At 37.7% G+C, this 13,919-nt stretch overlaps 2 protein-coding genes across 2 annotated transcripts; both read left to right on the plus strand.

Annotated features, from left to right (window-relative positions):
• Positions 1–488: 488 nt before the first annotated feature.
• On the plus strand, positions 489–3,317 carry LOC132170529 (ras-related protein RABB1c). The gene is made up of 6 exons (XM_059581537.1): positions 489–720; positions 864–1,003; positions 1,441–1,523; positions 2,046–2,250; positions 2,330–2,398; positions 2,843–3,317. The coding sequence occupies exons 1-6, from the start codon at positions 675–677 to the stop codon at positions 2,933–2,935; spliced, it is 636 nt and encodes a 211-aa protein (XP_059437520.1). The 5' UTR covers positions 489–674; the 3' UTR covers positions 2,936–3,317.
• A 530-nt stretch (positions 3,318–3,847) lies between these two features.
• LOC132168760 (enhancer of mRNA-decapping protein 4-like) lies at positions 3,848–13,905 on the plus strand. The gene is made up of 12 exons (XM_059579793.1): positions 3,848–4,821; positions 5,255–5,304; positions 5,383–5,539; positions 5,693–5,911; positions 6,527–6,655; positions 6,838–8,466; positions 8,890–9,249; positions 9,696–9,815; positions 10,648–10,818; positions 11,943–12,107; positions 12,203–12,328; positions 13,421–13,905. The coding sequence occupies exons 1-12, from the start codon at positions 4,096–4,098 to the stop codon at positions 13,727–13,729; spliced, it is 4,161 nt and encodes a 1,386-aa protein (XP_059435776.1). The 5' UTR covers positions 3,848–4,095; the 3' UTR covers positions 13,730–13,905.
• The last annotated feature ends 14 nt before the right edge of the window (positions 13,906–13,919 follow it).

Here is a 13,919-nt window from a genome sequence, read left to right on the forward strand (position 1 = left end):
CTTCACTTATTTATTTGTGGTTGCTACTTAGAATCTTAGATTACCTTGTGTAAGCAATATGAAGCCGCATGGACTGTTACAGCGGCCCTGTTGCGTCAAGATTCAACTGGCCAGCCCAATATCTTTAGCCCATTTTCTCCTTGCTTTATATTTGCTTAGAAAAGAAAAATTCTAAACAAATTTTCTTCTAAACTGATTTGAGAAAATATCTTCTAAAACTAAATCAATTTACTTATTATTATTATCTTCTAAAATATCTTCTAAACTAGTTTTTAAATTTTTTTGTGAGTAATCAATTTACTTATTAAACTGTCCACGTCCATTTTTAATTCCTCACATCCAATTGATAGAGAACTTTGTGCTTCTAATATTGGGCTTAAGAAAATAGGTACGGCCCATAATGCGGCGGTGGTATAAGAATGAATGGACGGAGGAGATTGAATATACGACAACTAGTGGACGCGTTTGCCTCGCTGGAATTTCCTTTATTTGTTTCTTCTCTTTCGGGTTCTCTATCCGTGCTTTTTCCTTTTCCTTCTCCGGAGATATATATTGGAGTTTAAATTCAAAAGTTAAACGAAAATCTTTTTTCAAAAGATTTAGCGATTGATTGAAGATAGGAGTAGAAGCGATCTAAATATCTCTGTGCGTAGCGCGCGCGAAGATAGTGAGAGATGTCATACGCTTACCTCTTCAAGTACATCATCATCGGCGACACCGGTATTTAGTTATCCAATCTCGAATTTTGTGGTTTAAGATCTTAATTTTGTATGATTCTTTTCGGTATCAATCGAACTATTCTTGTGTGATCGTTCTTTGGTTAATTGTTGTTCGATCCAATTTGTTCTTTGATTGTTTCGCAGGGGTTGGCAAGTCATGTCTTCTGCTACAGTTCACGGACAAGAGGTTCCAGCCGGTGCACGACCTTACCATTGGCGTCGAGTTTGGGGCCAGGATGATCACCATTGACAACAAGCCAATTAAGCTTCAAATCTGGGACACGGTTTGCTTCTCTCTCTCTCTCTCTCTCTCTCTCTCTCTCTTTCTCTCTCTCTCTCTCATTCCTGCTTTGCAAATATTCAACTAGTACGTAAGCCCCCTTAGATTCTATTCATAATTGCTTGAGATTCAAAAACTGCGTCTATTTGTTTCTAGAATACTTAGAATTTACATCCTAGTGTAAATTACTGGAAGCGGTTCAAAAGTAAATGTCTAGCTTAGCGCAAGAAATCGGATAATTAACCATTTAAATCGTATCATTAATCCATTGTCAAGATTTGGCTTCATGGTTGTCATGAAGGTATTGCTTATTTCTCAATCAAACATATGTAGAAGTTGTACCGATTGTCTAAAATTTTTTGCGACTTTGTTAGGGCATTCAATTTTGGATTTTCTGTTACCAAAATTTTAGATGCTGAAGTTTGTTTGGAAATATTCCAGGCGGGTCAAGAATCGTTCAGATCTATTACAAGGTCCTATTACAGAGGGGCTGCTGGTGCATTGCTTGTCTATGATATAACCAGGTATTTGTTTTCATTTAAATTGAGAATTCACTGACTTTGTTTCAAAATAAGGATAATTGTTCGACTTTGTGCTATATAGTTAGCATTTAACTAATTTCCCAGGGAATGTAAATATCATGTTGTTAACATGCAGAACAAATTATTGTATTGTGCTCTTATAACATTCATAATTTTCAAACAAGCAAATCATCAGAACTTTACATTGCCCTTCAGAACTCTGTACAAATTAAGCCTGTATTGGCAAAGAAAGTAGCATGATAATCCCACAATCTAATGGGGCAAGGTACTAAAAGGTTCTTGCTTGGTTTAACTAATTGCAAGTCATACAGATTTTAGTTTCTGACTATTGCATGTAGAAGTGCACATAAACGTGCTTTGAGTTATGTTGCATACATTTTTTGGGATTTAAAAATTTTTTTTTTAATCCCATAAACGCACATATTCTATGGTTCTCTTGTACCATATTGTGCCATGTAGTTGAGATGAGGAACTAGGATAATGATGTTGATTGTTTACTCTCAGGAGGGAGACTTTTAATCACTTGGCTAGCTGGCTGGAAGATGCAAGGCAACATGCAAACGCAAACATGACTATAATGCTTATTGGTAATAAGTGTGATTTGGCTCACAGAAGGGCTGTGAGCACGGAGGAAGGGGAGCAGTTTGCAAAGGAGCATGGATTGATTTTCATGGAGGCATCTGCTAAAACTGCTCAGAATGTTGAGGAGGTGAGTACACATGTTGGAATTTAGTCTGGTTTGTTGCCTATACCTTTCTCAGATTTTATAGTAAATAATTTTTGTGCAGGCATTTATAAAAACAGCTGCTACCATTTACAAGAAGATTCAGGATGGAGTTTTTGATGTATCAAATGAGGTTAGTTTTCGTTCTCTCTTCCCCCCTTCCTTTGGCTTCTTTTCCAAATCTAGGCATTGTCTACTGCTCTGCTTTACATCTTATATTTATCTTTCAGAAGTTTAGTAAATTGTCTAGGAGGATATTTGGTTTTCAGTATGGTAGCAGTGAATGGTTCCTTTGGATGACGAGGGCATGATTGTAGAATCTCACTCTGTGTTGGTGCATTTTAAGATGTTTGTCGGAGAAATGTGGATGTTGAAGTGTTGACGTAATAATTCCTATTTGAGACATCTTATTGCTTGTGAGATGATATTTTGGAAATTAATTTTAACTTTTCAATATAAAGTGGGTATATCGGATAATGATGCATATGACATGGAACCATGTTTGCTTTTTATAGCAATGTTGAAGAGGTGTAGATAGTGTTGTTTGCTGATTCTCTAGTCTTGGTCTTGTTTGCAGTCTTATGGAATAAAAGTCGGATATGGTGGAATCCCAGGACCATCAGGTGGTAGAGATGGCTCTTCTTCTCAAGCTGGAGGCTGTTGCAGTTGAAGTTTGAGATCTCACTCGCTACATTGAAAACAAACTGTCTAGTGTCTACTTTTCTCGTGCTGTCTTATGCTTACCCTTTTTCTTTTTTCTTTTTTTTTTTTTATTTTAATTTTTTTAAAAAAAATTTTATGGGTCTGATACTAGACTTATTTCCTCTTTTCCAGACTTGTTTTATAATACGTCCATGTTCATTATTCAAAATTTGAGATGTTTGTATAATCCTTTATGATGTCTTGTGTATTTGATTGTAAATCCAACAGTTATTTCATTCATCAATAGTTGTGTTGAAGAGGATTGCTAATTGTGAAAATGCAAGCGGTGCGCACTCTTCTTCATTTCTGATGATCATCTATATATTGTATTTTGTTTGTTTTTACGCCTACTCTTATTTAGCAGCCAGTGTATTACGTTGGATGGCCTTGTCGTAATCGATTGATTTTGGAAAATGTCTTCCGTAACAACATTTGATATCATGTTTTGTCTCGGCAAGACAAAATGAGTAACACGTATAAGATTGGAATCATATTAATTACTACTTTTTAAAAACGTGTTGGCAATGGTAAGTTTTATATATAAAAGAATCGTAGAATTAGCATTTTTCAAAACGAAATCTATCCCTTGTCGTGTTTGAGACAAAATTTATGAGTCTGAAAACAGTCCTTTAGCTAAAAATTTATGGAAGGGAAACAAAGAAAGGTGCGTGCGTCTGTGTTGCATGTCCGTCTTGAGTTACAGAAACTGAGGCTGAAAATTTAGGAAGAGAAGTGATGGGTGAATGATGATGCTAGTAATAATTGAATTTCATTACGTTATCTGTTTACTCCATTATTAAAATAATAAATGGATTAAAAAATTAATTAGCAAAAAAAAAAAAAAATGTTATTTTGAGCTCTACTTCACTCTCTCTCTCTCTCTCTCCTGCAAAGACGTCTGTACACTAGTTCGGAGTTTAAATAATTCGAGTCATCGACTCATCGTCGAGTCTTGGGTCATCGAGAGTAGACGAAAAAGACGATCAACAGAGGGTGTTTTGGGATTGTCTATTGATATAGTTAGATCATCTTAGATGCGAACCAAAAGAGGAAGAAGAAGAAGAAAAAGAAAAAAAAGAAGAAAAAGAAGAGAAGAAGAATAGAAGAATCAGTCTTAATCAGCGGATCATGGCTTCCCCCGGAAAACCAAATCTTCAAAACCAAAATCAACAGCAGCAGCAGCAAGGGACGCTAATGGATGTGCAAAAGCTGTTCAAACCTTCACCCAATCCTCCACCTCCTGGCAATCTGAATTCCTCCCCGTCCTTCCCTAGTCCCAGTACTATTCCTTCTTTATCTGCTCCCTTTCCCGTGCCTTCATCTTCTTATCCTCCACCCACCGGCCCTTCTTATCCATTCTACCCCCACTTCCTCCCCTACCCACCATCCCCACATGATCATTACCAGCCTCAGCACCAGCACCAGCACCAGGACCAGCTTCTTCCCGCCAGTGCACGTTTGATGGCATTCTTGACCACCCAGAACCCTCCCTCCCCTCAGCCCTCTATGCCCTTCTCTTCAACATCTTCATCGCCATCACCGTCTTCCACTTCCGCCACTTCAACCGCCCCCTCCGCGCCTCCTCCCACCAGGCTGCTCAGCACCAAGCTCCCCAAGGGACGCCATATGATCGGCCATCGCGTTATTTACGACATCGATGTTCGGTTGCAAGGCGAGGCGCAGCCCCAGCTTGAGGTCACTCCCATCACCAAGTACGCCTCCGATCCCGGCCTCGTTCTAGGCCGTCAGATTGCCGTTAATAGATCTTACATATGCTATGGCCTCAAGATGGGTAATATCCGCGTTCTTAACATTAACACTGCCATAAGATCTTTGCTTCGTGGCCACACCATGGTTCGTTGTCTTCCACTACCACCTCTATACTTGTGCTTCGTATCCTATAGACTGGGCTAATTTTGTGCCACTTTTTGATTGTTTGAATAATTAGTATAATTTCAATTTTCATCCCCCTTCCCTCCCCTCTTATTTTTCCTAAAGCACACCCGGTTTTCACATCTCAAGTAGAGGAATTAAGAGTGGATTTCCTGTGAGATACTCTGATCATTTTCTCTGGCGACTCACCTTTACATTATGAACTGCTTATCCATGAATATTCAATGACCAACTGCAGTGTAAAGATCATATAACTGTGTATGTGGTTCCTTCTAAACATATTAAAGATCACTCTTTGACATTTTATGTATTATATTATTGATGCACAATGAAGATTCATTCATTTTTTAAAACTCTCTCTCTCTCTCTCACTATATTTGTACATCTTATGCAGAGAGTAACAGATATGGCTTTCTTCGCTGAGGATGTTCACCTTTTGGCTAGGTAGATCTTTGTCCAATTTTTTCACTTGTCTTTTTCATTAGTCTTTTACTGGAAAGTTCTAACTTCCATTTTCTGCAGTGCTAGTGTTGATGGACGGGTTTTCATATGGAAGATCAATGAGGGTCCAGATGAGGAAGACAAACCTCAAATTACAGGCAAAATTGGTCTTGCCATTCAGATTGAAGGAGTGGATGAATCAATCCAACCACGAGTGTGTTGGCATCCTCACAAACAAGTAATAAGGAATTTGTAATTTGTAATATGTGCTATCAAATAATTTATCCTCTAATTTGTTTTTCGTTTTAGTACATTGTGCATTTTTGGCTTATTTTCCTTGGTTGTTAGTTGTATGTATCTTTATATTTGAACAACAAGAATTGCTTTACAGGAAATTTTGATGGTTGCTATTGGAAACCACGTCCTTAGAATTGACACCACAAAAGTTGGAAAGGGCGAAGTATTTTTGGCAGAGGAACCTCTTAAATGCCATGTTGATAATCTAATTGATGGGGTCCAGTTGGTTGGTAAACATGATTGTGATGTTACTGAATTGTCAATGTGCCAATGGATGACCAGCCGTTTAGCTTCAGCATCGATGGATGGCACGGTCTGTATTCTCTTCCGGTTGGTTTTGTGGTCTTCCAGTTTTATCTTTCTTATGCCGGTGCCTTCCATAAAGAAATATACACCACTTTGCATTGAATGTTAAGGTCAAACAGTATGGTTGTCATATCATTGTATGGCCAAATTTGTTGATACAGTCATATTTTTGGAACCCTTTATGTGATTTTTGGAGGGGTATTCCTTCACGTGACATTGAATGGTGCACCTCCACTACTTATACAGGGAAAAAAATAATAATAAAAAATAAAAAATAAAAAATAAATAAGAAAAAGAAAGAAACAAAGAAAAAAGAAAGAAGGGTGGTAATGGGACGACAAAGAAGTGGGAAATACGAAATTGGGCACTTAGCTCACTCTTGATGGTCTTTTCAGCATGGGACAACCTATGAAAATAATGAACAGGCAATTTCCATTGGTTGTGGAAGTTTTTGTGCTACTGTATACCACTTCATGGAGCCAAAAATTCTGATGTGATTCATGAGTCAATTAGTTTGTATTGGGAATTATTAGTATATGTGGCCTTGAAATTTTATTTTATTTTTTTCATTTTTTATTGTTGTTTCTTTGTTGTTTACTTGTCAGCCACTCTTCTGCAACAGGTGAAGATTTGGGAAGACCGTAAGGCATTACCGCTTGCAGTATTGAAACCACATGATGGCCATCCTGTTAATTCTGTGACATTCTTGACTGCCCCTCACCTTCCCAATCACATTGTTCTTATCACAGCGGTATATGCTCCTAATCTTTCTTATGTATGGTGAACTGTCATGCCAGACTTCGGGGGCTTTTTTAGAATAATTTGTTATGTAGCTTCTTTGGTATTCACTTCTGGTTAGTCTGGTGATGTAGATCAATTTAGCAGTTCACGAATAATCATCTGTATATCTGTTGTTTCCTTCTTTTTCTTTAGGGGCCACTTAATCGGGAAGTGAAAATATGGGCCTCTGCAAGTGAGGAAGGTTGGCTGTTGCCGAGTGATGCTGAATCATGGCAGTGTACTCAGACTTTGGATATAAAGAGTTCTTCTGAACCCAAGATTGAGGATGCATTCTTTAATCAAGTTGTGGCCTTGCCCAGTGCAGGCCTATTTCTACTTGCAAATGCCAAGAAGAATGCTATATATGCCATACACCTAGACTATGGACCTAATCCAGCAGCAACCCGCATAGATTACATTGCTGAGTTTACAGTCACAATGCCTATTTTGAGTTTGACTGGAACTAGTGACAATTTACCAGATGGAGAACATATTGTACAGGTCTACTGCGTCCAAACACAAGCCATTCAGCAATATGCACTTGACCTATCTCAGTGCCTGCCACCACCCCTGGACAACATGGAGTCAGAGAAATCAGACTCCAATATTTCTTGTGTTATTGATGCTTTTGGTAGTTCTGCTACTTGTGAACAACCTCAGGGAAGTAGACCCACTGAGATGCCTGTAGTTAATGCTCCTCCTATACCATCTATTATTTCGAGCAGCTCTGAAATTGCCCCCGTAGTCAGCCGTCCTGCGAACTTGGCTTCTTCTGAGGCTACTACCTCGCTGCAAGCTGCAATCTCTGGTATGGAAACAATTCCAAGTGATTTGCCTTCTCACAGTAGTGCGGAAAATATTCACACTGCATTGCCTCCACTTCCTTTGAGTCCAAGATTAACTCGCAAATTATCTGGTCTTAGAAGTCCATCAAATAGCTATGAGACTAATCCACCTCTCACTGATCATGGTAGTGACCAGCCAGCTCTTGAATATTCTTCTGACCGGAGAATGGACTCTGTAAAAGATAACAAGACTAATGCGCCTCCATCGGGTGACAATTTGAGGAAGGGTGATAAAAATACTGCACAGAGTGATATTTCTATGGTTACCAATCCTCCTATAGCATTTAAACAGCCAACGCATCTGGTAACTCCATCAGAGTTGTTGTCTAGAGTTTCTTCATCATCTGAGAATTCTCAAATTAGTCAGGGTGTGAATGTGGTAGAGACGAAGGTTCAAGATGTGGCTGTCAACAATGATGCAGAAAATGTTGAAGTAGAGGTTAAAGTTATTGGTGAGACGGGAACCAGTCCAAATAATGAGTGTGACCGTCAGAGAAATTCCCATATAATGGTTGTGGAGAAAAAGGAAAAATCCTTCTATTCCCAGGCCTCAGATCTTAACATTCAGATGGCCAGAGATTGTTGTGTGGGAGCTTATAATGTGGAGAGAATATGTCAAAATAATGATGTAAATGTTACTAAGGCACCAAACCAACCTCCTAACACTTGTGTGGAAGAAGTTCAAGATATGATGAATGATATGCCTCCAAAGGTTGGTGAATCAGAAATTGTCATGCCAATTTTGCAGTCTCCAGCCCCAGCTCTGAAGGGAAAAAGACACAAGGGGAAAATATCTCATGTGTCTGGTCCATCTTCCCCTTCTCCAAGTCCTTTTAACTCCACAGATTCATCAAATGAACCATGTAGCAATTCAGGTGCCCCATCTATGGAAACTGCTTTGCCCCAGTTGTCAGCTATGCAGGAGATGCTTGAACAGGTGATTGCTTCGAATTTATATTATAGCCTGAAAACAAATTACCTGTCTGCAAATTGCAGACAGATCCTTTACTTCCCCTTCTTGATGTTTGGATATCTCTTTTTCTTTTCCTCCTAATATTAATTTTGATGTTGTACCTCATATTGTCTGTCATATGTGCGCTTTGAGTGCTTCCTTTTGTGTACCAAATATTTGTAGTTAACGATGTCACATTTTATTGTACATGAACTGGATACTTCTAAGATTTAAGATGTTATATTATACATAATGATAACATCTTAATTTTTACAGAAAATGTATAAATACAAATCTCCTTTGTGTCTTTTTTCTGCTTTCTAAGCATTCATATTGCATTATTCTTCTGTACTCATATTCCTAACGTGGTCTATGCTTTTGGACTAATGAATTTGTCATATTTTATAGTTAATGAGCACGCAAAAAGAAATTCAGAAGCAGATGAATGTGATTGTTTCTGCCTCAGTTATCAAAGAAGGTAAAAGAGTAGAGGGATCCTTGGGCCGAAGCATGGAGAAAGTTGTCAAGGCTAACACTGATGCTTTGTGGGCTCATTTCCTAGAGGAAAATGCAAAGCAGGAGAAGTTAGAACAAGACCGTATGCAACAGATAACAAACTTGATCACAAATTATACGAACAAGGACTTGCCAGCCATGCTCGAGAAAAATTTAAAGAAGGAAATAGCTTTGGTTGGACCTGCTGTAGTTCGTGCAATTACTCCTGTTGTGGAGAAAACTGCGTCATCAGCTATTATGGAGTCATTCCAGGTTCTAATGTTAAAGTTTGTCAAAGTTTGAGGGCGTGTTTGAGTAGTGTCTTATTGGCATTAGAATGTTCAATTCTCTTTTGTTCTGTCTTTGTTTTTTTTTTTAGGAATCCACCTTTTTGAATGGAATCACTGCTGGAAATGTAGTAACCATCACAAATAATAGGAAATGGTAGAAAAGATCCTTAGTCATGACAGCAGATAATTGATAATAATTATTCTTACGAATCATAATATTATTGAAGTCCCTGGTGGAGCATGCTTTGTAAATTGCTTAGGTGGCATTCACTATATAGGTTTGGTTTATAAGATGGATTTTGCTCCTTCAAATGCTTGATACAACACATTATACTTTTTAATCACCATAGGTCCATAGGCTGCTGTAACACCTTAATTTTTCTGCAAAATAGATGTGTCTGAGTAAGATTTATATTGTGTACCATGCAGAAAGGAGTGGGAGAAAAGGCAGTCAACCAACTAGAGAAATTGGTTACTTTAAAACTCGAAGGTACAGTGACTAGGCAAATTCATGCACAGTTTCAAACTTCTGGGAAGCAAGCTCTTCAGGTAATTGCAAGTAAACATAGACCAGTAGTAGCCATTACAGCTATCATGTGAACCTTTCTTCTTGTCCCGATCCTTATATACCTCACTCTTAGATTATCATGCGTATGCTTATGATTTGATTGTGTTTTTTTGTCAATTATCCAAGGGCATGGATATTCATGCGTAGGAAAAAGTAGAAACACTGAACAGGAATCAGGTGATGGTTAAGTTTGAAATAGGTTCACCCATGTGTATGGTTCTGAAATGGTGAATTTTTTATATGCATGATAACATTTTATATATTTCATGAATTACTACTGGAAACAAAAATATAGCCCATCATTAATCAATTCAAAACTCTGTACAATTGTTGAAACATAATAGACATGCGATTATATGCAGTCAGAATCAATTTATAACTGAACATATTTCCCTAGGCTTAGAAAAAAGAAAACATATTTCCCAAGAAGAAATATAAGGATCTAATCAACACTCTAAGGAGTGCATATCTTGATTTATTGTTGCCTGTCTCCATTGAATCAAGCCTCCAAATTCACCCTTTATTAGCTAATTCACACAAAGTTTAGATGAGTTAACAGGGATTTGTCTGTATGACTCTATTCATATGTGTCTCCACTAATTTTGAAATGATTAATTTAGGAGGGTCTATTAAAGTCTTTCTTTTCAGCTTATGTATTTTGGGTTGACTGGAAAAAAAAATATTTTGCTTCTTCTTTAGCTTATTGTTTTCTTGGCTTACTGACATGAATGGTCATATAATCATCTTTTGTGTGTGCATAGACTTAGATAGCGTCCTTGGTTCTGATGATAATTAGTGTTATATGCACTGCAGGATGCATTGAGATCTAGTTTGGAAGCTTCAACTGTTCCTGCATTTGAGATGTCATGCAAAGCTATGTTTGAGCAAGTTGATGCCACATTCCAGAAAGGGCTTAGCGAACATACAACTGCTGTTCAGCAACAGTTTGAATCTACACATTCTTCACTGGCCATTGCTTTAAGGGTATGTGTAGCTTCACATGATAGTAGGAAGCAGATTTTATTTCTTCTTTTTTTTTTTAATCGCAAATGACAGTTTGAATCTACACATTCTTCACTGGCCATTGCTTTAAGGGTATGTGTAGCTTCACATGATAGTAGGAAGCAGATTTTATTTTATTTATTTTTAATCGCAAACAGTTTGAATGTACACATTCTTCACTGGCCATTGCTTTAAGGGTATGTGGTAGCTTCACATGATAGTAGGAAGCATATTTTATTTATTTATTTTTTTAATCGCAAATGACAGTGCCACATCGATGTCCGAAACATTTTTACATGCTGCTCTTGCAAGTTATGTTGGATTAATTATTTCTCAGTGTGGTATATTTGTTGGACGTGAACCTACTATTTTGCATCTTAACTAATGTATCAAAGGCACATGGTCTTCATCTTTCATGTGAATTATTTGTAAATAATCAAATATGTTGATAAGTATTGTGTATGGTTTAGTAGAAACTAAAACTATATAATTTGTATAATGATGCTATGCATTATGAAAATGATTCTGCAAAGAATAGCCTCCTAAGTTTAACCGGTCTGTTTCCCAATTGAAAATGGAGTTATGTCAGCATGTGTAGCACTAAATCTTCAAATCCAGGGATTCATTTAACAGATAATCTTGGAATTGACTATGTGAACAGTGCTCTCATCCATGCTTACTTATGCCATTCCATATTGAACCTTTTTCTTCTTATTGGTGGACCTCTGAAATAGTAATATGAGCCAGCTATGTAAAAAGAAAATGTGATGGACATCTCTTAGATAAACACGATCCAGATTTTATTGGAATTCTGTTGCAATGGGAAACGACTGATCTGGTTCATGTATATTTTATAGTTTCTCTTGCATGTTCTGGTCATTTGAGTAGGCCATATGTTAATCTCAACACTGCATTTTTTTTACTGATGTAACATACGGTATCTCTATCGATATCTGCAACATTTTTATGTTATTAATATATAAATCCCACCTGGAAACAGAAGTAGAATTGTGGGCACTTTGTAATGTGAAGTTTTATGATTCAACTGTCACATCTTACTTGTAAAACTATATACTGATCTTCTGATGCTATTTATAAATCCAAAGGATGCAATTAATTCGGCATCAGCAATCACTCAAACCTTGAGCAGAGAATGGGCAGACGGCCAACGTAACCTGTTAGCAATTGCAGCTGCAGGTGCTAACTCAACAGCAGTAAATCCCTTAGTAACACAGTTGAGCAATGGACCATTGGTTGGTATTCACGAGATGGTACATGCATATAAGCTTCCTTCTGAGTCTGTAACTATATCCTTTTATTTATTTATTTTTTGTGTTTCCCAACATATAGAAGTCATTCTGTGTAGGCTGAGGCACCATTGGATCCAACTAAAGAACTATCTAGATTGATAGCTGAACAAAAATTTGAGGAAGCATTCACTGGAGCCCTGCACAGAAGGGATGTCTCAATAGTTTCATGGTTATGTTCTCAGGTATTCTCTGCTCTCCACACACCCCCACATATTATCACTGTCATTTTGAGGCCGTGTATTGCTATAAGAGGTGCTGCATGTAGAGTAAAGCAATTTGTCATTTGAAAGATGCTTTTCTCAGGTCCCTTAGGACTTATCTTTTAGTTGATTGGTAGTGATATTTGCAATATGGCACATATAATATTCCTCATCAAGGACCAGCTTTCATATGGAATGTGTTCTGCGTGAGGAATTGATTTATGGGCACTGTACACCCCAGCTTTTACTAATCTATTTGGGTTCTACCTGTAGGTACTTTAATTCTGTTGGGTGGGGGGTGTTTGGCATTATACCAAGTTCAACCTTGCCACCCTTGTTGCCATGACTTGAAGTACCGTTGGGTGGGGGGTGTTTGCCATTATTCCTAGTTTGTGGCCATGACTTGAAGTACTGTTATCTCTATGTACCATTCAGTTCAATATGGCTGCTTGCAATTAGGAAATTAATAGGAAGATATACTCAAATAGTGATATTCAACCCCCCTCCCCTCTCTTATCCCAAAAGAATGTTGTTAAGAGGGAAAAAAAAATAGAAGAGCGAGAAGTAAAGAAAAAGATGTCAAATGTGATGCACTTTTTAGGGTTGCTAAACTTATATATTAATTTGAGTTTATTTTTCTTGTGGTACTCTTCTATAGTTCCAGTTTGCTTGGGTGGCACACCTTTCACACTCTTCTAATAAAGTCGTTACTTATAAAAAGATACAAAGAAAAGGATCAGCAATTTTGTTAATATCTTCTGAAAGCGGTCCTAGATGTCTACAGTAATGCATAATGCTGAAAGGTATGGATATTGACTTTCTTAAGTCACTTAGAATCCTTAATTGAAAATCAATAGTTTGTATATGGTTACTTAGGCCTGAAAACATTCCAATTTTACTTGTCTGGGGTGGGAGAGGAACTTGCATGGTTGATGGTTGTGTCTGACTGCATTTGAGTCCATTTGATAATCCAACTGTAATTCCGGGTGGAGTTGTGTTATTTACACTTGGTTACTGGATCTAATTACCCAGGGACAGAGACAATTCTTTTGATGTTTGTGCCTTTTCCACCAGGTTGATTTACAGAGGATTTTGTCAACGGTGCCACTTCCTCTGAACCAAGGAGTTCTGCTGGCTCTTCTCCAGCAACTGGCTTATGACACTGGCAACGAAACACCCAGAAAGCTGGCATGGATGACGGATGTGGCTGTTGCCATAAACCCAGCAGATCCAACTATTGCCGTGCATGTGCATCCCATCTTTGAGCAGGTATATCAGATACTTGGCCATCAACGGAACCTACCAAATATCTCTGCTTCAGAAGCAAGCAATATCCGCCTTCTTATGCATGTCGTCAACTCTGTGTTAATGAGCTGTAAATGATTCTCCCGACTCGGTCACTATTATCATTGCAAAATTGTTAGTGGAACAATATATGGGCTGTATAGAAATCTAGGAAGGTCCAGGAAAGAAAGTATATAATTTATGTAATGAGTTGGTATATTAATGATCCGTGTGAAATAGATATTTTTATAAATTCTCGTTACCTTTTGCTTTAACTTTACACCTCCAT

The sequence above is a fragment of the Corylus avellana genome, chromosome ca2, assembly GCF_901000735.1.
Source record: "Corylus avellana chromosome ca2, CavTom2PMs-1.0".
NCBI classification, from domain to species: domain Eukaryota; kingdom Viridiplantae; phylum Streptophyta; class Magnoliopsida; order Fagales; family Betulaceae; genus Corylus; species Corylus avellana.

Bases quoted from the DNA above. Each gene is read 5' to 3' on its own strand.
- LOC132168760 (XM_059579793.1), top strand. From the start codon at position 4,096: ATGGCTTCCCCCGGAAAACCAAATCTTCAAAACCAAAATCAACAGCAG. The intron at 5,912-6,526 runs GTCTGTATTCTC...CTTCTGCAACAG, and splicing joins CAGCATCGATGGATGGCACG to GTGAAGATTTGGGAAGACCG. The intron at 12,329-13,420 runs GTATTCTCTGCT...CTTTTCCACCAG, and splicing joins TTTCATGGTTATGTTCTCAG to GTTGATTTACAGAGGATTTT.
- LOC132170529 (XM_059581537.1), top strand. From the start codon at position 675: ATGTCATACGCTTACCTCTTCAAGTACATCATCATCGGCGACACCG. The intron at 1,524-2,045 runs GTATTTGTTTTC...GTTTACTCTCAG, and splicing joins CTTGTCTATGATATAACCAG to GAGGGAGACTTTTAATCACT. The intron at 2,251-2,329 runs GTGAGTACACAT...ATTTTTGTGCAG, and splicing joins CTGCTCAGAATGTTGAGGAG to GCATTTATAAAAACAGCTGC.